General features: G+C 39.8%; 1 protein-coding gene across 6 annotated transcripts in view; it reads left to right on the top strand.

The window, feature by feature from the left end:
• The window catches only part of pde7a (phosphodiesterase 7A), a 40727-nt gene extending 13883 nt beyond the window's left edge, over window positions 1–26844 (top strand). The window contains exons 1-14 of one of the 6 annotated variants that reach the window (XM_053611285.1): window positions 6803–6884; window positions 12204–12264; window positions 14914–14946; window positions 15567–15656; window positions 17115–17266; window positions 18013–18076; window positions 18893–18988; window positions 19769–19869; window positions 19998–20129; window positions 21765–21856; window positions 21944–22088; window positions 22200–22296; window positions 22384–22464; window positions 23552–26844. In XM_053611285.1, coding sequence (XP_053467260.1) covers window positions 6825–6884; window positions 12204–12264; window positions 14914–14946; window positions 15567–15656; window positions 17115–17266; window positions 18013–18076; window positions 18893–18988; window positions 19769–19869; window positions 19998–20129; window positions 21765–21856; window positions 21944–22088; window positions 22200–22296; window positions 22384–22464; window positions 23552–23742 — 1395 coding nt within the window. In that variant the 5' untranslated portion in view covers window positions 6803–6824 and the 3' untranslated portion in view covers window positions 23743–26844. Of the gene's footprint in view, window positions 1–6802; window positions 6885–12203; window positions 12265–14913; window positions 14947–15566; window positions 15657–17114; window positions 17267–18012; window positions 18077–18892; window positions 18989–19768; window positions 19870–19997; window positions 20130–21764; window positions 21857–21943; window positions 22089–22199; window positions 22297–22383; window positions 22465–23551 lie in introns of those variants that run through there. The other 5 variants (XM_053611282.1, XM_053611281.1, XM_053611286.1 and 2 more) reach the window with 5 other exon arrangements.
• Window positions 26845–27066: the final 222 nt, after the last annotated feature.

Raw genomic sequence — 27066 nt, 5'->3', positions numbered from 1 at the left:
AAATCACCATATTAAACACTAAAAAAAAAGAAAAAACACCAAAGCACAAACTAAGTGTTAAGTGCTGAGAGGTTGAATGTTCTGCAGTAACACACACATTCACACATTTGAATGCAGTAACATGTTACTTCATTCTGTAAATGTATGACACTTCTTATATATTTATATACAATGACATGTTATAACCCCATTACAGTTACCGCTCTCATAAAAAAAGTTACTTTTGTTTCTAAATATAGCATCAAACAACATATTTGATCAAAATGAGTTATTGCGCTTCCTTTCTATCGCGTGCTGTTTGATTGACGCATAGGCGTGGACTCGCGCTCGTTCAGTGAAGTTTAACGGAGACTCGCTCGCTGTCAGGACGAGCCTTTATGTAAAATGGAAATATGAATTCTAACATTTACAGATAAGGATATAAAGGTAAAAATGTCATTTCCGCGCTTAAGAAAACATGTCTGGAACACATTAAACATCACACGCATCTGTCGAAGAATCCGACACGACAAGCCACGTTAATACTTGCGCGTTTGTTTGATGCGCTTAATATAAAACATTCTCATGTTTTGGACGACCCGGGTCGTGCACTTTTCCCGCAGCAGCTCGCTCTGTGACCTCCGCTGTTTTCTAGATGCGTTTTATTAATAGAAATGCGTTTTTCACCGTCGTGAAGACATGTCACTGACTGGGGTTAGACACAGTGACGTCACGGACCCGACTAATCCATAATGAAATCCGTTTCCGAATATTTTAATTATCGATGATCAATTTTATCGATGAATTGTTGCAGCCCTACTTGCAACAGCCGGCGTGTATTTTCGGCTGACCTTCATAGTGCCATGGAGAGATGCGTATAAAGTAACATTTATAAAGGAACACGATGTGAATTTAAGTGTTGAATGAAGTAAAAATCACATGACACACTTTTGATATGAAACGGTGTATAAAAAGTAGTTTTTTGATGAAATACATTGTTCCCCCATCCAAGTAGCACTGGATAATGTAAGTTATTCATTCATGATGCTTTGGTGTGATTTGGACAGTGTGTATGTCTGTTTGTTTACTGCTTCTCATTGAGCTTGTTCTTCATATAATTACATAATTGCTCACAGTAGATAAATGCTTTGTATATTTTGCTTTGTCAAAAAAAAGCAGACTGTACGAGAAAAAAGGGATCGCTTTGCTGTGCTGAATAATGAAATGAATTAAAGACACGCATCGATGCGTTATTTCTTATTGAATCTTTAATATATGCTAAACTTATTTTGAAAAACTTCGATTGAAATATTAATTACATGGAAAGCTCATTAAACAGTAGTAACGGCGAAAGTCGAACAGTTTCAGTTCATTTCTGAAAATTTAACAAAACCGGATTATTTATTTAACTGATGATGAGGCCACACCTCTTCTCTAATTTCATTGGCTGCCACAGTTAACACCTCAATCTTAACTGACTATGTCAATTATTAAACTAGCAAAATGTTTCAGACCATAGCATCCTTCAATTTCTTACAGCAGGATGTGTTTATTGACTTCTTTAAACTTTAACCGTGTTTCATTTAAAAGAAAAAGTTTTTTTTGTTACGCCGATTCAGTTTGTGCGAGGGACTGCTCAGCTTCATTAGCCGTGCTGTAAAAGTCTCGTCTGGTTTATGGCCCGGCTCTTACAGGAATGTACAGTGCAGTCATGCAGCGTCTCACAGCGGCATGCTATAACTCATAAAGGAGCTCTGAATTTATGAACCCGAGCACCGTTCCTTTAATCCGAGTCAGGCCGAGGGTGAACGGGAATTGGCAAGGCGTCCTCTTTTGCGTGCTCTTTGTGGTTATTTTGGGGTTTTTTTGTGCACGTGCATACAGTTGATAGTATAAGGAAGTATGAAGTGCTGATAAACTGACAGTTATTGCGCTGAGGGGAAAGAAAACAGAACGGTCTGTACATGTGTGAAGGAAGGGACATGACCCCTTCTGAGCGAGGCGACCTCAGTATGGCACTGGGACACTTCACAGTGAAGAAGTGAGGCTAACTTCCTGGAGACGGTGGTTGGAGGGGGGGGAGGAGTGTAAGTGTAAAAAACAAAACAAAACACACAGACATCTGTGATGAAGTTTGTAGAAAGGAAGTTGCTCTGTATTCTGGTAGCTGAATTTGACCACCGGACATTTTAATGGTTTTTATTTTTTAAAAAAATCTTTGAGATATGATTAGACAGGAGCTCTGAGGTCATGTCATGGCAGATAAAAGTCTATTTTTAAAAATAATTGTTTGGGGGGGTGGGATCAGCATTGCTATGACCTTCATGGAACTCGAATTTTTCAGTAATTTGAAAGATTTGCAATTGTACGTTTTTAAGGTCCCCCCCAATTATTACTACTTTTATTGCACGTAATAATTAGTGATTAGAAAGACCAATAAATATTCTTAGAAACTGTTAAAGTCAAGGAGGCCTATTTTGCACCAGAAGTGAAGTAAGCAACTGCTCCGTGATTTAAAAAAAAATTTATTTTTTTTTTTACATCGGTCCCTGTGCACGCCTAGAGGAAAAATTCTGGTGAGGGAGTACACAGATATAGGTTTTTTCTTTTTTTTTCTTTTTTTTTTTTTTTTCTTCGTATTTTAGTCATCAAGTTAAAACTAAAGTGCTTTGGTTTGATTTAAAACCTTTCCTTTTACATTCTGTAATGATGAAACACCTCATGAAAAAATGCCTTGATACCAAGGTTCTGTTGAATTATTATTTCTTCTGATTGGACAGGAAGTTTGATTCATTTTCTAGAACAGCAGCTCTGACTGTAATCATGGGTTTATATTGTCGTACACATTCTAGTACGTTATCGTTTCTATAGTAACAACGAATTCTGTAGCAGACGTTCCAGATATCCAAGACTAATTATAAAATGTTTTTATTTAATAAATTTAAAATGTATGTGGAAGGAGTCTACAGTGTCAGCGCTTTGTAACAGTCAGACGTAAATCTGTAACGTTCCGTTTTCATTCATCAGAAGTCAGAAGACGTTTCGGTTTGTGGTTTCATGGTAACAAGTGACGTGTTTATTTATTTATTTATTTATTTTTTACTGTTTTCTTTTTTTTTTCCCTTGGTAACATCAAGAGAAAGTGCAGCAATGACTGTTGCTACATAGCCGCTATAATATAAGTAATAACTTGTTTCAAGGATGCTCCACAACACTAAATGTAGCTATAAATGGATAAAAGTATGTTGTCATTCTTTAATGAATAAAAAAATGCTAGCACTGGAAAATTGCTGTTGTGTAAGAGTAATAAAACCCTAGTGCTGTTATTGGACCATTATCACCTTCATGGTGGTAAAAAATAACCCTACATCATCACAACACCCTGTCATTGATTATTTTCCTGTAAGACCAAGTGTTTTATCCCTTAATTAACAGCCATAGATCATGATGTTAAATTGCAGTGGGTGTGGCCAGTGACGCAGCTGCAGTCAGTCCCCAAGATAAAGCTCATGATTGGCTTATCGAGCAGCATGCAGATATCTTGTGACTGATGAAACAATCATAACGGAAGTGTGACTGTCGTTTGCATTTCCTCCCTTATCCTGGGGGACGCGTGGTCACACGCAACATCTTCACATTTCCTGTGTTTGGTTTGGGAATGAGCAGTTGCATGCTTCGTCTCTCGATCCTCAAACCGCAGGACTCTTGCCCACCCACATCTCAGGCTCCTTATTGTGTGTGTGTGTGTGTGTGTGTGTGTGTGTGTGTGTGGTTCGATTTATGACCCTGTGAACATACAGAGATGGGTTTGCATATTGAACCAAGATAGAGTCAGAGTAGGAGCTCGTGTGGGTGTGTATTCAAGCTCAGGGCTCATGTGTAGATTATTTCCAGACAGTAGAAGTCACAGTTAAAATCGCACCCTTTAAATAAGTCCGTATCGTGTGGAAAGTCATGTGAGAAACAGCGAGAAGTCTTGTGTGTGTGTGTGTCGTAGCACCCGTGGTGCGGTGTTCAGTTCGCCTAACGTGCTGCGAGTCTATTTGTGGAAACTCTCCTCCACAGACATATGTGGTGATGTCAATGCTACGACGGGCCTAATTTGGGCTGTGGGAGAGCGTTTGATTGCACACCTGTTCTGAAAACGAGGTGTTTCGAGGCCAAGGCTGTGACTAGGAATTGGATTCGAACATGACGCATACTTGGTTAACAATGGACACATTTTATTTAAACTCACGGCTGTCACGATACCATAGTTTTGCCTGAAAACCACACCAAAAATGACGCCATTGCAAAAAAAAAACCCAAACCTTCATCATTTGGCAGTGGTCACATTTCGTTTTACCTAATTGAAAAGCAATATATTTCCCAATATACACTATGGCCAAAATTATGTGGACACCTGAATGTTGAATATCCAATTCCAAATCCATGACCATTATTATTGACTTGCTCCACTTTCCTGTTATAATAAGCTCCACTCTTCTGGGAAGGTTTTCTACTAAATTTTGGAGCATGGCTGTGGGGATTTGTGTTCATTCAGCTACAAGCGCGTTAGTGAGGTCAGACACTGATGTTGGACAAGGAGACCTGGAGCAAAATCGGTGTTCTAGTTCATCCCAAAGGTGTTCAGTGGGGTTGAGGTCAGGGCTCTGTGCAGGACACTCAAGTTCTTCCACTCCAACTTTAACAAACCATGTCTTCATGGAGAGCGCTTTGTGCAACTGGGCATCGTCATGCTGTAACAGCTTTGGGCCTCTTGGTTCCAGTGAAGGGAAATTATAATTCTATAGCATAAAAAACACATTCTCGACAATTGTGTGCTTCCAACTTTGTGGCAGCAATTTAAGGAAGAATGATGCATTGGGGTATTAGGGTTACGTGTCCGCATACTTTTGGCAATATTGTTTGGCCATATATTTGCAGATAATCTTAGAACAATTTCAAATATTTGCCTCCATTCTATGGTATAGATAGTGAATATATTTCCTTGGTAAAAAAAAAAAAAAGTATGTCCGAGGCATGGAAATATATTTTTCACAATCATAACCAAATACATTATTTATAATGCATGTTTTCTAAAACATGGGTATGTTTCATATGATTAAATCAGGGTCATTATTTAACAAAGAAAACATCTAATTGTTGATATGGTTAAGTTTTCTCTAAGATGTTTATTTAAAATTTATAGAAGGAGTCTCCAGTGTGAGCACTTTGTAACAGTCAGTACGTCTTCCACATCTCCATGATCGAGATAACAGCTTAATAATTAACTTGCTTTATAGACATTAAATGTAACTATCAATGGATAAAAATTTTTAATGTCCTTCTTTAGTAAATGAGAAAAAAAAAATATAAATATATATATATATATATATATATATATATATATATATATATATATATATATATATATATATATATATATATATATAAACTGTTTGCTGTGAAATAAAACATTTTGTGCTGCATTGCACCACCCTGTCATTGATTCTTTTCTAGAACATACCCCGTTGTTTTATTCATTACTTTATGCTCAACAAAATTGTGAAGGAACATCTTCACACTTCAACTCTGATGAAACAAAATAAGCCAGGATTTATGAACAAATACATACATTCTCAGTTTCCATAGCCATGTTCTCAAGGATTTATACAATAGCCATGATTTGTTCGTAGCTAATGTTAGCTAGTTTAGCTAGCTAACTAGCTTAGCACGCTGGCTCTGTGGCACAAAAAGTATCACATTATCATCCAAAGTTGTTTTTTTTTTTTTTTTTTTCCCCCAGATAAATTGAACTCTTTTGGTTTCAGACCATAAGAAGTTTCAGCAATATTGTGAAAATGTGAAATCTGTATGTTTTTTATTTTGTCAGGGAAAAACTCTCCCTCATTTTACTCTCTGTTTCAAATTCACCTAATCTTTTCCACAGGAGACTCATTTGAATAATTCGTTGTGATTGGTCAGTTGCTGAAATGACATAGCAATAGTGCCACACAGGAACTCATCTGAATATTTCATTGTGATTGGTTCACGCCGGCCAATCAGCACACATCTGTCTTTCCTCACAGGCTATCTTTCTAAGTAGAAGCAGCTTCACTTATTAAAAAATGCTTGTTTTTCATCACAACTATGCGATTTTTAGACGTAAGACACAGCTGTCTTCGTGGACGTGACAATTACACATTCAAAATGGCCTGAAAAAGAGCTTGAAGAAGAAGCAGCTAGAAATAAGTCTTCCTGCTACAAAGCGAAAGTTGATCAAGTCCCCCCCCCATTTCTCTAAGAACTGCTTATTTATTTTAGGACAAAATGTAATCACTTCCTGTCGTTTTCATGGCAAAAACCGTCTGGGGGGGGCTCCACCACGTTAATCTTTCATTAGCGTGGTGGAGGTTTGGGCAGCGTTTTATTTAGTTAATGGAGTGTACAGTGTGCACTCGAGCTGCGCTGATAAGGAGACAGGAGTGTGCTCGGTCCCTTTAAGCCCCTCCTCCTGCATGCGTCAATGGACCTGATTCTCTGATTTGCTGTCGCTTGGAAGCTGCAGGGGTTGTGTGGGGGTGCATGAGGGAGGTGGAGTTTACGAGAGGCGTTCATGGCAGTCATGGACAGCTGGTTTGTGTATGTCTGTGTCTCTCCATGGTGCCTGTCCCATGATTGTGTGGTCAGGTGACGGCAGCACAGCTAAGACAGCTGCACTAAGCTCAGCACTCAGTACGATGTCCTGGCTTTAAGCTTGAGTCTCTGACACGTACGCCCACACTCTGACACGCACAGTATAACACACACCCATACTTAAAAACATAGACCGAGACTATGATCATCTGTATCCTAATGGTCCAATGGGAATAGCTCTAATCTGGTCTGTTATTGCCTTTCTCATCAGATGGATTTTCTCCAAGGTAGGTTTCGGGGCGTGCTGTAGCTTTTAGCACCTCTTCAGGGGAAAAAGATTTTACAAACGTACTGCCTCTGACAGCAGTCAACAATAATACATCTAGCAAGTCCTAATAGTGTGCTTAACATCTGCATGACTCGGTCCTCGTTTGGAACTTTTCTACTCAAGGATTCGGTCAGCACAGCTGATCAGACAAGATTCCTCTCGCCACGGAGCGTAATACCGGCACGTGTGAGTGTGTGTGCTTGGACGAGCGAATACCGTTGCCTTCGTGCAGGCAGACAACACGAATGTTGGGAATGTGTACTGATCAACTGGTGATCTGGTGTTTTTCCAAATTTGGCCTAAAAGACGCATCTTAGAGTCGGGTCTGCAGTCATCGAAGTCTGATCCATCTTGAAGGATTCTTCGATTACGACTTAGAAATACGGCCTATGTTCCAAAAGTAGTCATCCACAAGTCTAAAGAAAACGGCACGAATAGATCGGACAGGTTGAAATGTAAATCGGACTAAAACAAGGGATAATTTTTATTTTTTTTTTTAATTGATGAGATGTGTATAACAGTTAGCTGATTATTTAGGTGTCGAAGAAATGAAATGTAATTTCTGGCAGTGGTACGGCTGCAAATCAGGTTTATATTGATATGTTATGGTTTCTATAGTAACAGCTCACTTCACATAATCTAAGCCTATGGCATTTACGGGAATAACACCTTTCCAGATTTGCTGTTAAAGGGGTACTTTAACTTTGCACTAAAATTAACTCCACTTCATCACACTATAACCTCGCCGATTATTTTCCCGAAGTGTTTTTATTACGTACACGATTGGCTGCTAAATTGTGAATTTTGGAGTTTTTCCCAATGATGTCATGCAAACGATAATTAATTTGATGAAGTTCTACTTCCTGTCCAACTACTTATCTACACCTACTTTGCACATTTCATGCATCTTGTAACTACAGGGTGTCTCAAAAGTCTCCATAGAGTAGATCGGGGACTGTGTTTTTTTGCCAGCACCACGTGGGTTGTGCCTTCGTCAGTGGATGTTCGTGGACATCCGTTTTGTTCTCGGTTGGTACGTAACCAGTTCCAGATTTTTTGAATTCTTTTAAAAAGTTGGGCAACAGTGTCCTGCGTGTGACGTGCTCGCCATGTTTCCTGTTAAAGTCTGTGGTAACCTTGTGACATCTTCCTGATCCAGCCACGAGAATGATTTCAGTACCTTCTTCTTTTGTCAAAGGTGTTCTTAAAGGCTAACTGGGGGGGAAAAAAGTAAAAGAAAATGGCATTTTTGCATGGTGACATTCCTTGAAGACGTTACACACAAGCGAAGTTCTACAGACTGTAATGATCTAATCATAACGTATTAGGAAGGGATTTGTTAGGAGTAAAATAACAGGGCGTTAACATTTAACTCCGCTACATTAAACAACGCCATTGCTGATTATTATCTTATACAAGCACAACACTGAGTGGCTTTTTTGTGTGTTTGTTTTTTTTGTTTTTGCTGTCTGTAATGTAGCAGATGTGCAGGCTGGGCGTCTGTGCTTTTTTGTCTTTTGGCTCCGGCTTGTCCGTGCAAACTCACAAGAGCCTTTAACTTGGTTCACACCTCGCTGTTGTGTAGCAGTTGGCATGCGGCTCTGCAATTCAGCGCCGAACTAACCTGCTCAGATAGAGTCCTCAAAGCAGGGCTGAAATTCCTCATGAAGTTTATAAAGGGTTCTAATCATGCTTTTTGTACTGCTCTTTTCTTATCTTTTTGTTTTTGAGATTCGCATATTTATAGTTGTGCCAAAAAAGAGGAAATATATATTGTTCTCCAAAATCCCCTGAAAGTCACAGGTGTGTCCTCACGCGTCGATGGCTGTGAAACGGAGAGTTTACGTGCTAAAGCAGGTGCCGTTATTCTGCTCTCCTCGGGGTTATACCAGCCCTCGGTAACACCCGTGCCATATGGGCACGCTCCTCTCAACACTCCCTGCTTGTGATTACTCACACACCGGATGCCGCGTGATGTGTGTAAACACGGCGCTTGTGGACGGCGAAATGACTCAACAGGCAGCGTGCTCGTCACTTGAAGTCTGCTTGTTGCAAGCGTGTTGTCATGTCCCCTAGCAAGTCACACGCCGTTATTGCAGGGTGCTTGGTTCAAGTGGACACACCTCAAACCGTCATCTTTATCTTTCCTAGTGGTAATTAACCAGAGATGCAGACAAACACACTGAAATCAAACTGCAAAACCTGCTCCTCTGTCACGGTTTGGTTTCCGCTACATGATGCATGTAGGATGTAGTATTTATTATTTTTTTAAATAAATATTGTGCTAAAATCATTTCTGTACTTTTTTCTTGGTTTTGTTTTTCCTTTTGGCAGAAAAAAAAAACATGCCTTACTTACCTGAAATTATTTCATAATTGCATTTGAGGAGTCTGAAGGGAGAGCAGGACTGATAATGGCTAAAAATCAAGTATGCAAATACTTGTCCATTGACGTCAAACGCTGAATTGTGTGCCATCTGGGGACACCACGTCCAGCCATCTAAAAGCTGCGCTTGTGTGTGTGTGTGTGTGTGTGTGTGTGAGAGAGAGAAGAAAAGCCAGCACAAGACGAGCCAGGTCTTTAGCTTTTCAGCCTCGTCTCCTTCCCTCCTGCTCCATCGTGCAGAAAGATTTCTGAGTATTTTGTAGGGGTTTTTTTCCCTCTTTTTTTTCCCCCCCTTCTTTAACAATTCTTTGAAATTACTGTTACATTTACACTTAGTCATTTGTCAGATGGTTTCAGGCACACCAAACTGTGCAAAGTGTAGAAGGCAAATTGTTAAATCGCTAGAGAATTTATCGTTTTATAAAGGCCTGCATAACTTAATAACCATCAAATATCTTCTTTCTTTTTTTTTTTTTTTTTTTGGCCGTATTGTCTACCTATTTATTATTTTATTCACATTTGATTATGATTCAGTGTGCCAATTCTTTTGTACTTGATGTTTCTTGATGTTTTTGAGTTCTGTAAATGTGCGATGGTGTTTTTTCTGTTTTTGTTAGTTTTTTTCAATATGTCCATTAGCTGCTTTTAATGTATAATTTTAACATTTTCATTACAGTTTGTAGTGAAAGTACTGTTGATGTTTTAGGCAATAAAAATCATGCATTTATTCAGAATTCAGAGGATGTATCTCTGAATCTTTTTATTATTATTATTGTTATTATTATTGCTACTACTACTTTATTATTATTTAGAATCTTTATTATTGCTACTACTACTACTTTATTATTATTATTATTATTATTATTATTATTTAGAATCTTTATTGGTTCTATTATTGCTACTACTACTACTTTATTATTATTATTATTATTATTGTTATCAATATTACTACTATTACTACTACTACTATATTTCATTATTGTTATTTATTTAGAATCTTTATTGTTTTCTTTTGGCAAATAAATATTCAAGAAAGCATTACGATACGTCTCAATTTTTTTGTTTGGGGGAATATCGGTTAGGATACATCTCAATTTAGTTTATTTGTGTTTTTATTTATTTTTGCAAAAGAGAAACGTTCAAGAGATTTACATTTTGTATCTCCATTTGTTTTTTTTTTTTCTTCTGGTTCTCTGAAACATTATTATTATTATTCTTTGTCCTTGATTCAGCAGAGAACTCTGAGAGAGGTAGGATGCGTCTCGGAATTTGTTCCTACAAAATTGTGCATCGAATCAAGAGAGAACTCACAAATGATTTACAATGCATATCAGAATTTTTTAAATTAAATTTTTTTTTGATATATATATTTTTTGTTCATCGATTCAACGGAGAGATATGATCCATTTCAGAGTTAATTTTTTCTTGTTGGTCTTTGAAACTATTCCAAATAACTAATGTGGTTTTGACACATTGGTGCTATTAGGTGTTTACGTATAACCATTAGGGATCATTTTGGACAGGAAGGTTTGCTAAGGTTTAATAGCCAGCGCTTTTGTAAGACAATCACGTCACGAGAGGTGTGAGTTTGTGTTTGTGTGTTAATCAACCAGTGGCTTAGTGTAGCAGGGCAGGAAATGGACGAGAAGATTAAACAGGAGAGATGAGGCATGCTTAATTCAGAACCTTGTGTCCTCCTGGACCTGAAGTTAGCGTGCGCGTGTGTGCGTGCTGGATCAGTGTTAAACCAGTCTATGGCTGTTTAACAAACCTCTATAGGAGTACAGCCGGCCATGTGAGAAAAACACACGCTTACAGACGGTGCCTCAGAGATACTTAAGGAAAACGTTGCGTGTTTGTTTACGTTCTGTCGTCTGGCTGCGTCTGTCAAATGACATACAGTCTGGTCGGAGGACAACATCAACTGTGTACTGATTATACACCGTATGAAGTTGCTTAGAAGTTAAAGACTGGCTTGTGTGTCCTTTTTTTATATATATATATATTTATTGTGGTCTTTATTAAAGGTGCAGTCAGTGTTTGTTTATTTATTTTAAAAAAACACTTGTATAACATTTTTTTCATTCTTCTTGCGTCATGGTCCAATTCGATGTAATTTAAAACTCTCAATTTCTGTGGATTTGTGTTGAGAGGAAAAAAAACCAACATCCAGCCAATTAGGACTTGTCTTTATTTGTGTGTAGCATTAAGGCATTCTAGGCGTGGCTTTTCAGGAAAATCTTTTCAGGGCTGTATTTGTTTCAACTTTGAGCTGTAAAACCTCATGCTTCAGCTAAACTCTATCAGAATCGCTGAGTACGACTTTAAAGTTTGAGTCAGTGTTTTTTTTTTTTTTATATTCTTGAACTAACACTTGTAAAAAAAAAAAAAAAATTAATTAAATTAAATAAAAAAGCAGTTTTAAATGGTTAAATTGTCTTAGAGGAATGTTTATGAATTTTATAGATTATTTACACTACACAAAAACATTTCTGAAGATTTTCTCAGGAATTTGTATGAAACTAATTCAGAGGCAGGGCTAAGTGTGAGCATAGTTTGTGACGTCACCCAAAAAAAAAAAAAAAACCTCCTCAAGCTCTTTTAACCCCCATCCAGGATGAAATTTTTTACAGATTGACAGTTTGGTTGTTCATAAAAATGTTATGTCGCAGACTCTGCATCGCTACGCTAGCTATGTTATAGTCTGTCACTGAGAATATTCACCGTGTAAATTGACAGAACATTATAATTTTTGCATTATGCATTTCAAAGTAGCTCCAACTAAGATTGCTGATTATACCTGTTAATGCACATTGAGACCATTTTAATCATAAAATTGCATTTCATTTAATTTCATTTCATTGTGTTTTTTTTTTTTTTTTCCTCCCCACAGAGACGTGGCGCAATCTCCTACGACAGTTCTGATCAAACTGCTCTGTATATTCGTATGCTAGGTAAGCAACATTTGTACTAATACACACACACCCTAAAACAAACCAGCAAACACTGTAACTCTGTCCCTGATCACACCATTCACCGTGTACTGGATACCTGCCCAGTCAATCACACCGCCTCAGATAATCTCATCAGGAGAAGGGTTTAAAGCCACTCGGGATCTCGCCTTTTGAAATTTGATTTGATTTGATTACAATGGATTTGATTAACGCAGCTACTACCCAGATTTTCCGTGACCTTTTGACCTCTTACAACGGCTCGATGGTGGGAACACGGAACGGCTCGTGTTTCCTGTTACATGGTGACGTTAAAGGAGCACTTCTGCATTTATCGACCTCACCGGAGTTGTAAACGTTATGTGTGATTACCACAGAGAAGAATTTCAACACGTTGTGTTTTTCCCCCCAAAACATGTTAACTCCACTTAAGTCCTGTTTACGCCAAACTTACTTAGACTGGCGATCCAGGTGTGTGGGCAGGTGTTGGATTCTCAAAGAATGCGACTATACAGTGTGTGTGTTTGTGTTAGCATGAATTTGATATTAATCATTAGGGGTGTAATGCAATGACTGTATCTGTTTAGTGCTCCAAGGATCCGTATCTGTATTTGGGTTTAAGTGTAGAGCAGCGGGTGTGGCGTAAAACACAAAAAAAATCCTTAATTGTCCCTGGAAACACTGGAATATATATATATTTTTTCTTTTTCTATAATCATAATTCGTCTGAACTAGAGAGGTGCACGGGATTTTTATTTATTTAATTTTTTCATTTTAAATTCCCGCCCGTGATCGTTTTTATTTTATACCTTCGTTTGAGTTTCATTTGGAAGCTTCATGTCAGACGGCTTGCTTACACCCGCGTGAACGTACAATCCTCCCGCTCGTGTGATTATTTGTTTATTTATTTATTTGCATCCCACGCCATCCTGGTCCCGATGCACTCCTCTAGTCTCAGCCGGGAGCCTTTTATACTGAAGATGAAAGTATTCTTATTCAGTTACATCCTTAAATCTAGTCATTTATGCTTTTTTACAGACAGTATAGGGCCGGGCGATATATATTGATATAATATCGACATCGTGATAAACGATTTCACGATACATTTTTCTGAGATATCGTTGGTATGGTGGTGCAATATTTTTTTTTTTAAAACAACTTTTTTAATAATTACAAATGAAATGGTACTGAATGGATGCTGTTGATTTGACATAATTAAAAACAACAACTTTAATGCCTGCAAAGACAAAGAAGGTAAAGTTTCGTCAAACTCTGTTGTGTGTATTTGACTGTTTTGCGGACAGTTTGTTAGCTAAATGATGTATCGTGATACTATTTCGTAGAAATGTCCTTAACTCTCACGATACGATATTTTTGTCATACCGCCCAGCCCTAATACAATATTTTTTTTATGATGGTATCTTTGGCATAATGACAAACAAATGGTTTTAACTGAACAGTTCATGAAAGCGATCTACAAAAAAAAACCCAAAACATGTAGTTTAAATGTTTATTGATGGAATTTAATTGAACTTAAACTTACATTACATACGAGTTGGGAGTAAAGTGTTCTTTTCTCAATGCAGGAAAACACTTAAGAATTATTAATTATTAATAATTCTTGTCTGTGGTAATCTCTCTCTCACACACACACTACAGATGTGGTAGATGGAGATTAGGTAGAAAAGTCTGGTGTATTCCGTTAAGCTTATTAATAAAATGCGTTGAACTGATTTTATTCACAGTTGCATATCTAGATGTCTTTTGTCTCGTCTTTAATGAGCATGCTCATGGAGGAGTTGTTGTTGTTGTTGTTGTTGTTTTTTTTTTTCTTTCTTTCCCGCTTGTTAAATGTATTTAAGTTTCATCACATGCAGTGTTCTTTGCTCATAAATTGAAAAGATTCTCAGCTACACAAACCTCGCCGCTGAAGGTTGTGTAAATGTGTAGGGAAATTTTTTAAAGCTTTGATAAACGGTACTTTCCGAAGCCCCGAGCCAAGAAAAACAGCACCCTCACCCTGACCTGCTACTTTTATTTCGAGCCGTGACCGATAAAACAGTCCAAACAGTCTTGTCGTGAGAGTAAACAAGAGCGTCCGCTTATTCCCCCCCACCCTGAGGAACTCCTTCATCCAGCTGAAGCACGCAGTAGGCATCGGCACTCGAGAAGCAGCCGGTGGCATTCTCACATAACGCTGTTAATAATCGCAGATGCGCCGAGAGGCTCACGGAGCCGAGCCGTAGAGGTCAAAGGTCATGCTGCTAACCAAACCGGGGAATTTTGTGGTAGAAAAAAAAAAGGCTGCTGTGGTTGCGTAATGGGGATGCCGCCCCCCCCCCCCAAATCCCCTCCATCCATCCAGTCCCTCGCTTCTCCACCTTAGCGGCTTCCCCTCATCCTGCATGCTCGCGGTCCTTCGGTTTATTTCTTGTGTGTGGTACTTCCTGTTTGCATGCGTGACGTGTGCTACTACACTTTTGTACATTTTTTTTTTTTTTCCTTTTTCTGTCAGATCTTTTGAATGCTTGTTTAAAAAATTTTGTCTGCCTTTATTTGAATAATGATTTTCTTTCTTTTCTTTTTTTTAAATTAAAAAAACCTATAGTGTTCTTTATGTAATTGTAATTCAAAGTTTTGGTATTTTGATAGGGGCTTGTGTAATATTCAAACAGCTGTTTTCAAGTAAGTAAATATACTGGTGGGAGGCTGTCCTTTTTATTTACTTTATTTACCTATTGACTTATTCACTTATTTAATGCACATGTACACCAATCACTAGTGACTTGAACTGTTGGAGGCTGCCATTACTCAATAGAATTCTATGCAAGCTTTTATTATTATTATTATTATTATTATTATTATTATTATTATTATATTTTCCTTTATGTTGTTTTTTTTCCTCCCTCCTGTCCCCAACACACAGTCTCATGAAAAGGCCTATTGAATGAGAATTTAACAGATGTGACTCGAGAGCTTTGGCCAACCTCATTGAAGTCCCTCTGACTTTTTTCCCCCTCTCCATTCTGACTTGGGCTGAGGCACAAGCTTGCCTTTCTTTCCTCGCGTTTACCTCGCTTGTGCCAGTCTGAATACTAATGCCTTTCTCCTCCCGGCATGGAGCTGCATGCTTGCTTGCTCTCTCTCTCTCTCTCTCTCTCTCCTTGCCCTCCTTCCCACGTTTTGGCTGTGCGTGCGTGTGTATGCATGCGTGTGTGTGTGTGTACTTTGTGTCCAGCACCAGGCTAGGTCTTGATCTGTGTGCTAACAAACCTCTTGAGGGACTTTGTGTTGATGCCTTCTAGGAGATGTGAGAGTGAGGAGCCAGGTAGGATTTGAACCCGAACGAAGAGGCTCGCACCCATACCTGGGTGTCGATTTCCGCACCTTACACTGTAAGTTCCAGACATTGAAGAGCACTACTGTATATTCTACTACACGTATCCATACACACCCAAATATTACATGACTTCGCGTGCCCTCTTTAAGGGGTGTCTTTAAGAGGACACCATTATATAAGCTGTTGTTTTCGATACTGTATACTAGAAAACACTTAGTTCTACATTAAACTAAAGGAAGCTTTAGTTAAGGGTACTTTTAAACACGATAGGTGCATTTCCACCTCATCCTATGTCCACGTTATCAAGTGATCATCACTTCAGGTTTTTAACTTTTCTTTGGCCTGAAAAATATTTAACGGTGACGGTTACTTCTGTAATTTTGCATAATGGTCCAGTGTGGTGCAAATGCAAATCGGAAACCTGTCCGGGAACTGTGTAGTTCTCTTTCATGCACTCGTTAGTTCCTCAGTGATAGGTGATATGTGTTATAGGAAATCTTCCACGATTAAAACCTAAGAGTTTACACGTTCTGTTACACACTAAACCACTATATATAATCCATGATATATTCGCTGGATTTGTAATATTTTATATCTGAGCATGGCCGTGTTCAGCTTTTCGTGCCTGGCAGCGACAGTTTCGAGCGAGTCGCTGCGTCAGCGCTTGGCCCCTTCGTGCCCTCTGGCAACGCCGAGCACATTTCTGCCTGCATAACAATGTGGCGTTAATCAATCACCGCCTTCATTCGCTTTAAATCACAAAGCACACGTGGCTGCCTCAGGTTATTTACCATAACAACGTTTTGTGACCTGCTGCATGTCTTCGTGAGAAACTTTATACCTCGGGCGTGTGAACAACATCAGATTCGTCACGGTGGAACGAGAGGAAGAACATCTCCGAGCATTACTGACAATTTTGGACCCGCTCTGCTTCAGACAGTCTGTTAATGTCTATAAATGAAAGGAATACTTCAGTGGTTTCACTTCAGTTTCATCTTGACGCACTACATCTGTAGCACACGTGTCCGTATTACGGGCAAGGATCTCAACACGCTTCCTGTTTTCTGGAACAAAAACCCCAAAACGGTTTATTATTTGCTTAATAATAAACTTTTAAATATGTGACTTTAGAGTACAAATGCAAAGCTACACCCTTTACACTTGATATGTGAACGTTGTAGGATGAGACAGACGTGTGACATGAGAAAGTGTTTGTGAAGCTCTTCTTATTGAGTTTTAACCAATTCTCCAACACCGGAGCAGTATAGGGGGAAATAAGTAGCTCCGGTGTTTTAAACTGACACTATGTCGGGGGGAGGAGGTTCCAGGTCAGTCAGAAAGAATGAATGATGAAGATTTAGAGCTTCATTTACAAACACTGAACAATGCTCAAACAGAATTCAACAACTTCCCTCACTTCCATTATAAGCGAGTTTGGAATAAACGATTTTCTGAGTACAGGGAAAGTGTCAAAGTCTACGGTAATTTCATTACTGTGTGTGTGTGTTTTCAGCCCGTGCCGAGTCTGCGGGATCGATTCCAGCCCGGAGGATCCGTAGGCTTTTCAGTTTCCAGCGTCACCTCCTGTCATCTCGGTTATTGCGGGGCGTTCCGCACCAGAACCCCCTGCACATCCTGGATGAAGATTACTGCGGACAAGCCAGGGTGTGTTTTCAGATACACGCATCACAGCTCTCACACACACACACACACACACACGCATGTGCGTAGACATTTAGTGAAACTTGAGCGTAATGATAATAGCTGTCGGAAGTTGATAGAAAGTCGTTTGCGTTCAGTTTGTGAGCCAGATATCTAACACGAGATAATCCGACATCGACGTGAGATGTTTAACATTCAAACTTCCATGATATTAGTGTTTTTTTCTCTCTCTCTCTCTGTGCGTGTATGTGTGTGAGATTAGTAACAGTGGGATTCGTCGTGACTGCCGTGCAGCACACCAGAATACAATAGACTCACAGACTCGTTCTGCGTGTGTAAACGTCATGCAAATCTCGAGCTCGCCAGCGTATTCAAAGAGACGCTTTGCATTTTAAGAGATAACGAGCCGGTACTGCATGACCTTCTTTACCGTTCACTCTCCTTTTTTCTTTCTTTCTTTTTTATTTCTTTATTTCTTTAAACTTGTACATCAATCATTAACATGCTCAGACGTCCTTTTCGGAAAAAGTTCAATAGTAATCGCTTGAAAGAATGAGTAAATCAGAATGATGTCATATGTACAGTATATTATAAAGCTATGTGGTAATCTTTCAAAAATATCTGCTCATGTCCTGTTGCAGTGATGTAATAACTCAGGTACAGTTCTATACAGCATATACAATGCATGTTTATTGTTTGTTGATTTTAATTTCCTGCTCGTGTTTTTATTTATTTTTATTTTTTTGCAGTGTATGTTAGAAAAGGTTGGAAGCTGGAATTTTGATATTTTCCTGTTCGACAGGCTGACGAACGGTGAGTGCTTTGCTTTAAGAGCATCCGTGTGTGTGTGCATGCATGTGTGAATCATGCCGGTATTCGCCTCTGAAGAGCCCCAGTGCGTTGTGACAGACGTTCAACTCTGTGTATTTGATCAACGCTTCCATCTGCTGGCCAGATAACACACGTGAATGTTAAACGTGTGCGAATATGTGCACAAGCGCATCGGTTCTTTCCAGCTTTTAACGTTCAGTTGCACGTAAATGCGTATAAATAAACACTGTTGTTCGTATTACAGTACTACGTTAATCGTATTGACATTACAGAGGTCTTTAACGTGCTTTACGTAGATTTTTCTACTTCTACTAGATCTTCTGCATGTGGGTTACTGTTTTTTATTATAACTATACACTCGAGGGCAAAAGTTTGCATTCGAGTGGGGGTTAAAAAAAAAAGGAAATGCAACTCGTGAATAATTTAAACAATCGGACAGATTGTACTTTAAACAAAAATATTATTAACAAGGCAACAATTAAAAACGACGCGAAATAGACAGAGGAATATATATATTTTTTAAATTGGTCCAAATGCTGCATGTATTGTTGCTCTAAATTAAATTAGTATTCTTCAGTTTGTCCTAAAGGTTTGTAATTTAATCTTTTGTACTCGACTGTATTCCACGGTATAATATGCTATGTAAAATATGTTAAGCTTTGTTTGAACTGTCCAATGCAAACCGTTTCAGTCCTCTGACTGAATATTCTTTTATATTAGTGATGAAATGCTCATAACTCTGCCTTCTAGCCGCCATAACATTAACCGTCATGTTGCTCTTTCCCTCTGGATTTCCAGGAAACAGTCTCATCTACTTGACCTTATATCTGCTAAATCATTACGGCTTAATTGAGCTCTTCCAGTTAGACGTGGTTAAAGTACGACGCTTTTTAGGTGAGTATATAGACGTAAAAGGAACTAAGTGGTAGTAGATAAAATAAAATTTCCCCTGTGGTGTACTTTAGCCCTGTGTCGGATTGTGTTTAGAATGAAACAAAAGGATGTGTTTAATGTGTGGAAGTCGTTTCACTTCCTGATTTAATAAATCATAATCATAAATCGGTTAAAAGGGGTGAAGGACAAAAAAAAAAGGGCGTTGGTTTGTTTTCCAGCCTACCGTGAGGATTTAATATTGAAATAAATCCATTTTATTGACACAAATGGAAAAAAAAAATAGATAAAGAGCAAAGAAAGTAGCAGTTAATAGTGAAGTGTGTAGATTTAATGTTATTTTATTTATTAAATTTTTTCGTTGCTGGTTTTTTCATTCTCACAATGGCATCTTTGTTTGTATGTTATCCAGTGAATTGTTTTTAGAATATTGAACATTTTCAACTAAATGACACTGTAGTTATTTATTCTTGAACATAAAGAATTCGTTCTAAATGCAATTCTTTACATACTTACTCCGGAGATGTTTTTTCGTACGCATACAAGCTCGTATACTCTTTGCGGTTTCGTATGGACAGTCGCAGACGAGTGCTCCGGTACTGCAGGTGGCGCTGTTTAAATTTTCATGATTGTTAACACGACTACCAGAAGAAGGTTTTTTCATAACTCTGGGTCCTCTATCTTGAAATGAATCGACTAGGTGACACGTTGTTTATAAAGAGAAGTCACACAATGCAGATCTTTGCCTGAATTCATGTTCCTGTGCGTTTCTGCTCCTCTCAGTTCTGGTTCAGGAGGATTATCACAATCATAACCCGTACCATAACTCGGTCCATGCTGCTGACGTGACCCAGGCCATGCACTGTTACCTGAAGGAGCCCAAGGTATATGACTGCAGGAGAACTGGAGGAAATTAAACTTGTATGACTTCACAAATGCTCTCTGAATGATTTTACATTTTGTGTGTGTGTGTGTGTGTGTGTGTGTGTGTGTGTGTGTCTCCACTCTGCAGCTTGCCAAGTCCCTTACTTCCTGTGATATCCTCTTGGGCTTGCTGGCAGCAGCCACTCATGACCTGGACCACCCTGGGGTCAATCAGCCTTTCCTCATCAAAACCAACCATTACTTAGCCTCTTTGTACAGGGTGAGAGCAACACACGAGCAGCTTTAATGGAATACTCTATTCTTGTACAGTTTAATATCTATCTACTACATCTGTGTGTGTGTGTGTGAGAGAGAGAGAGAGAGAGAGATTACGACAAACATTTCCCTGTATTGAGAAAAGAACAGAAAACCTGTTTACTCCATCCTCGGATATAACGGAGGTCTAAGGGACTTTGTAATGCAAACTGAGCACGACTATAGAAGCACTCTAACAATAAATGCATTTGAGCGAGACAGGCATGAGAGAAGGTCTCGGTAAATCAGTCCATATCTAATTCCTGTACCACAGATTTAGAACTTTATTTGCAAATATGTGTTTTTTTCCCCCATAACTATTTATTGACTCAAGAACTGCCCATAGACTTTAAACCAGTTATTCAGCTCTTACCTCTTCACCAAGAGGTTTTCCTTGCACGTCTGGGGTTGGGGGTTCGAATCCCGCTTTCACCTTGTGTGTGCATGTTCTCTCTGTGTTCTGGTTGCTTCCTCCGGGTTCTCCAGTTTCCTCCTCCAGTTCAAAGAGCCGTATCACCCTGCAGTTCTCACCTGGTTTCCCACTGAAGCTAAGCAGGGTTGAGCCTGGCCGGTACCTGAATGGGAGACCTCCTGAGGAAAACTAATGATGCTTTTCCACTGCACGGTACGGCTCGACTCGACTGCTCGCTTTCTAGGTGTTTTCCACTGACGATTGTACCTGGTACCCGGTACTTTTTCTAGTACCACCTCCATGCGAGGTTCCATGCGAGCTGAGCCGATACTAAATGTGAACCACGCACTGAAGGAGTAAGGATTCTCCTTAATGAGTGGTTCTGTATTGTGCCTGAATAAATGTGTCTCTTTTAATACATACTTTGTATACTGTGTATTTGTACAAGACTTTGATAATACAACGTTATTCCTGCATGAAGGTGAGTAGAAGATGGCACCCACGTTGAGGCAACACTAAACTGCAGTGGAAAAGCAAGCTCAGAAAAGAAAAGCGAGTCGAGCCGCACCGTGCAGTGTAAAAGTGGCTTATGGTTGCTGCTGGAAGTGGTATTATTGAGGCCAGCAGGGGGCGCTCACCATGTGGTCTGTGTGGGTTCTACTGCCCCAGTATAGTGACGGGGACATTAGACTGTAAAAACAGCACCGTCTTTCGGTTGAGACGTTAAACCGAGGTCCTGACTCTCTGTGGTCATTAAAAATCCCAGGACACTTATCGTAAAAGAGTTGGGGTATAACCCCGGTGAACTGGCGAAAATCCCCCATTGGCCCTAATCCATCCTGACCCCCAATAACCCCCATCCCTGAATTGTCTACATCACTCTCCTCTCGTCTCCACTAATATCTGGCGTGTGTTGGGTGTTCTGTCGCATCATCCAGGTGGATGCTATACACTAGTGGTGGTTGAGGAGATTTCCCCCATACAACGTAAAGTGCTTTGAGTGCCTAGAAAAGCACTATATAAATCTTATGAATTATTATTATTTATGAGGAGACATTTTTGAGACTACAAGCACTACTGGATAACTATGTCTGCTAAGTGATGGTAAAGGAAACTTAAAGCTGCCTCATATCGTTAGTCTTAATCCATCGCTGTCCTAACCGTGTGTGTGTGTGTGGGGTTGTGTAGAATACCTCAGTTCTGGAGAACCATCACTGGAGGTCGGCAGTGGGTTTGCTACGAGAGACCGAGCTCTTCTCGCATCTTCCCGCAGAGGACAGGTCAGTATCCGCCTACATGCGCATATTATGCTGCTGCGCTTCATAAGCAGTATAACCAGCGGCTGATGCGGTGATCTCTCTGCTCAGTGTGAACATGGAGAGGCAGTTGGGGTCTCTGATTCTGGCCACAGATATCAGCAGGCAGAACGAATACCTGGCCAGGTTCAGGACACACCTGGACCAGGAGGAGCTGTGTCTGGGAAACGCCTCTCACCGCCACTTCATCCTGCAGGTGAGCAAGGCCAGAAAGAGAAGCGCAAAAGACGACGATGTACAAAAACAAAGTGTAGAGTAAAGGGCTAAGTTCATGGAATTGTCTGTGTGTGTGTGTGTGTGTATACAGATGGCCCTGAAGTGTGCAGACATCTGTAACCCGTGTAGGCCTTGGGAACTCAGCAAGCAGTGGAGTGAAAAGGTGACTGAAGAATTCTTCCACCAAGGTATTTCCACACACTTTCACCATGATATAAACTGCCCGTCGTTTCCTTTCGCGTGGTCATGTGACACCTTCTTTCCCCTCTTTTTAGGAGATATCGAGAAAAAGCACAAACTTGAAGTGAGCCCACTGTGTGACAGCAGCATGAACTCCATAGCTGATGTTCAGATAGGTAAGAACGCCAGCATGAACATGACGACACTAGGATACGTGTGTGTGTATATGTGTGTGTGTGTGTGTGTGTGTGTGTGTGTGTGTGTGTGTATATATATATATATATATATATATATATATATATATATATATATATATATATATATATATATATATATATATATATATATATATATTATATTATATTTTCCAGCCCAAGACCAATCGCAGACGTCTGAGGCGATATGTAAGAGGAGGGCGAGGAGATAGTGTGTCGTTCTCTTGACATCATCAGGAGATGGCACTCGGTTTATGTCTGTGATTGAAATAAAATACGATTAGCTTAATAAACACGACCTCGGGCTCGGACGTCAGGGACGCTTTTTCACCCCGATGAAGGACGGCGAGCTTATCATCTAACCAGATGGGGTTTTTTTAACATATGTGTACACAAAGAGAAGAGACAAAACAGCCGTGTAATGGACAAAATTAACGTTGCTCGTGTCCATCTCGGCGGTGGTTAAGACGTTGCATCAGAAGGTCATGCGTTCAAATCCCAGCGCTGTCACTGTCAGGCCCTTGAGCAAGGCCCTTAACCCTCAACTGCTCGGTTGTATAAACGAGATAAATGTAAGTCGCTCTGGATAAGGGCGTAAATGTAAAAATCTACAGTATGCACTTCATCTCTCTCAGGATCAGTGATTTTCATTATTTAAATCGAGAAAGTTTCTTCGTCTGTCCAAACAGCGATTGTCCCCTGTGGCCATGTTTACGTTTTATTACATTTAATTATAACACTGAAACATGCATAGCACTTAAATAGAGTGCTTTAAGTCTAAAATAAATTCCACAGACCCTCACAGTATGGATTTATTTCATAACCATTATTTAAAAACACACACACGTGTGTGTGTGTGTGTGTGTGTGTGTGTGTGTATGTATGTATGTATGTATGTGTATATAATATATATATATATATATATATATTAGTGTGTATATATTAGTGTGTGCTTCACAAACTTTTGTGAATATTGATGATATTGATGAGGTGAATCTACATGGTGCGTTGTGACTATCTTGATTTCTCTCTCTTTGTAACCGTGCAGGTTTCATGACGTACGTCGTGGAGCCGCTGTTCGCCGAGTGGGCTCGTTTCTCGGACACGCGGCTCTCTCAGACCATGCTGGGTCACCTGTGCCTGAACAAAGCCAGCTGGAAGGCCCTGCAGCCCGAGGAGGCCGAGTTTGAGCAGGACGGCGGCTCCAGAGCCTTACCTCAGGGAAGCGTTGAGTCCTGACACTGCCTCGCCCTGCCCCGGCCTCAAGCTTCAATCACTTCTGATTTGCTCACCTCAAACCAACCACTGATTTATTTAATTTATTTAATTTTAACAGCCTTTTATTTTTCACTTTGACATAGAGCAATACATGGATACCTCATTCAGCTACTGCTGCGATTTTCATCCTTACACTTTTTTTAGTTTTTTTTTTTTTAGTTTTTTTTTTTTTTTAAATGTCATATTTTATTTATTTAAATTTTTGAGGTTTTTTTTCCTGTTTTGTTTTCATCCCGGGGGAGCATTGCTAACTGCTAATCGAACTCGGCTGGGGACTGGCAAAACGCTGAACCTGACGGATCCCTTCTGCTGGGTCAAAAGTGCCATTTTTTTCCCCACCCCTTATCGAATCACTCAAACACCGAGAGTATTCACGCGACAAGTTTTTAAACGACTGCGCCAAGCGACGGTGTGTTTGTGTGTGTGTGTGTGTGTGTGTGTGTGTGTGTGAGAGAGAGTGTGTGTAAGTGTGCATGTGTCGGTGCATTCTGCAAACGAATCTTCCTTCTTGTGTACAAAACTGAAAGAGAAAAAAAAGACAAATGTGAAGAGCCCAGTCATTTGCTGCCTCTATGAAGACTGTTTACAGATTGTCTTTTTTTGTTGTCATTGTTATAAATGAATCATGTTGGTTCTGTGATTTTTTTTTTTCTTTTTTCTTTTGCTTTTAAGCACAGATGTGAAGAACCACTTTTACATGTTTTGAACTGTTGTGTTACTGCTGATGTACTGAACAAAAAACAAAAAAAGAAAACGGAAAAAAAAACCCATCCAAGGGACTGCACTTGAGTCAGTCTGAAACGCCAGATGCCATACAAGCGCCTTGTGCTCTGTTGTGAAATTTTCTCCCTGCACTCCTGATTCTGGTGCCACATGATTCGGACATGCAGCTGCTTCTGCTGTGAGAAGACCAGGGACCAGCTTTCTTCCCTTCCCTCCTGATCTTGCCTTTCCTTTCCAGCACTCCACTCATTCATCCTCTATTCCCCTCTTTCTTATTGCCACCGATCCTCCATTTCTACTCATCCTCCCTTTCACTTTCATTACTCCGCCCTGTCTGTCCTCCATTTCCCCTGCTTTACTTGCCCAGTGACTCTCTATTTCCCCTCCATCACTCCACCCTCTGACCCTCACTTTCCCCTCAATCACCCCACCCACTCGTCTTCCCTTTTCCCCTACGTCATTCCACACTCTGACCCTACCTTTCTCCCGTCACTCCCTGTTCCCTGTCACTCCACCACCTCACCATTGATCCTCTCTTCCTCTTCTATCACTCCACCCTCTGACCCTCCCTTTCCCTCTGTCGCTCTGCCCTCTGACCCTCCCTTTCCCCCCCCTTAACTCCGCCCTCTGACCCTCCCTTTCCTCCCATCACTCCGCCCTCTGTCACTCCCTTTCCCCTGTTACTCCGCCCTCTGTCACTCCCTTTCCCCTCTATCACTCCGCCCTCTGTCCCTTCCTTTCTCCTCAGTCACTCCACCCACTTATCCTCCTGAGCCCTGGATCGAGCCTCGTGCCGCACAGGACATGTAGCTGACTGGAATCTCCACGGATCTCGCTCAGGGTCTCGCAAACCTGCTCATCATGCCGCTGGAAAGAAAGAGGAAGCGAAAGGTGCCTTTTATAGGTCGCTGTCCTCTCCCCCGCCGTCTGGTAACTGCAGACGACACATGTAGATCTAGACTCCCTTTCAGAATGTGTCTCAGCCACAGTCGAGCTCTCCATCCGGAAGACTGCTTCAAAATGATGCCTTAAAACTATGCACAAAGCTAAGTGACCAAACCAGCTTGTATTTACATTAAAGCGCATCATCACGTCCGTTTCATTCTCGTCCAGCCCTTTGCCTTCTTTCATGGGAGAATTAAAAAAAAAAAAAAAAAATTAATATATGGTGGATAAATTGATTCAATAATTTGTCGTTTTTTTTTTAAACATTGAACATTCCATTTTTGTTTATTTTACTCTGTACAGATCGTGCAGTTGTGTTTTTTTTGGTGCGTCTCTTTCCAGTTCGAAAGAGAGCAGGTGCTTTTTTTTTTTTTTTTTTTTTGGTCTTATTTTAGCTGATTTGTATTTTTGTTGTAAGTGCTGTAAGACTGTTTCAAAAAAACTGTTTACAATTTGTTGTAACAGCCATTTTGGGGAGAAGACTTACATGTCAAGCCATTTTGTAAAGGCTTTGTCGTACAGACTTTTTGATACATGCTTGTTGCAGTTGCATTTTTGATGAATAAAAATTGTTGACATGATGTTTCATGGTACATAATGATGAGATTTCGGGTCCGTTAGATTTTCTTTCTTTCTCCCTGTAGCTGCTGTTGGATATCGCCCCCTGCAGGCTGATGAAGGTCATTGAGAAGACAACCTGCCACTACTTGCTTAGAGGAAAATACTAATGCTTAATGAAACAAGCTTCTTTAGTAAGACAAAACCCCCAAATTACCTTCCAGAGCATCCAGCTCGGGTTCACGTTGGTCTTTTGAAATAACGACTGTTTGTTTTGTATAAAGTATGACGTCACATTCCCAATACACATTCCTCAGACCAGACATGAATATCCTACATTTTCTTAACATTTTCATTTATGGTTAGCTGACCTGTGTTCCAAGATTTAGGTCGTTCCTAAGGATTGGACATGAATTGGACTGTAGTTATTGAGCGATCTACAGGTCAAGTTACGCTACTGGTAAAGTATCAACACTACACATAACACTGAACTAAAACAGCTCCTGATGAGCCGTTCCATCGGATCTTGGTATGCTCTTTCCTGTATAATATTGATACAGCTATGTAAAAGTAAACGGTAAAACGTCTCTAGATTGAACAGGAATACATGTTCATGAATACATTTTGAGTCAGTTTCTCATTTGATTTATTAAAATTGTTTTTATTTATGCATGCATGGGAGCCCATTTTCTCCAATAGTGACAATTATTCTGTACTAGTGGAAACGATTCTCCATTACTGAAAATGATTCTCTAATTATTCTCCACTAGAGGAAATGATTCAACAGTATAATGATTCGTTAATAGTGAAATGACTCTCTACCAGAGAAATGATTCTCCAATAGTGGAAATGACTCTCTACCAGAGTAATGATTCTCCAATAGTGGAAATGACTCTATTGGAGAATCATTTCTCTGGTAGCGTAATGATTCTCCAATAGAGAAAATAATTTTCCAGTAGTTGTAACGATTGATTGTACAACAGTGGAAATAATTTCGGAGTAGTGTAATGACATCTCCAATAGTGCAATGATTCTCCAGTAGTGTAATGATTCTCCAAT

Source organism: Ictalurus furcatus, chromosome 23, assembly GCF_023375685.1.
Source record: "Ictalurus furcatus strain D&B chromosome 23, Billie_1.0, whole genome shotgun sequence".
NCBI classification, from domain to species: domain Eukaryota; kingdom Metazoa; phylum Chordata; class Actinopteri; order Siluriformes; family Ictaluridae; genus Ictalurus; species Ictalurus furcatus.
Note: the sequence above shows the minus strand (reverse complement) of the source record. Positions and strands in the feature narration are given on the sequence as shown.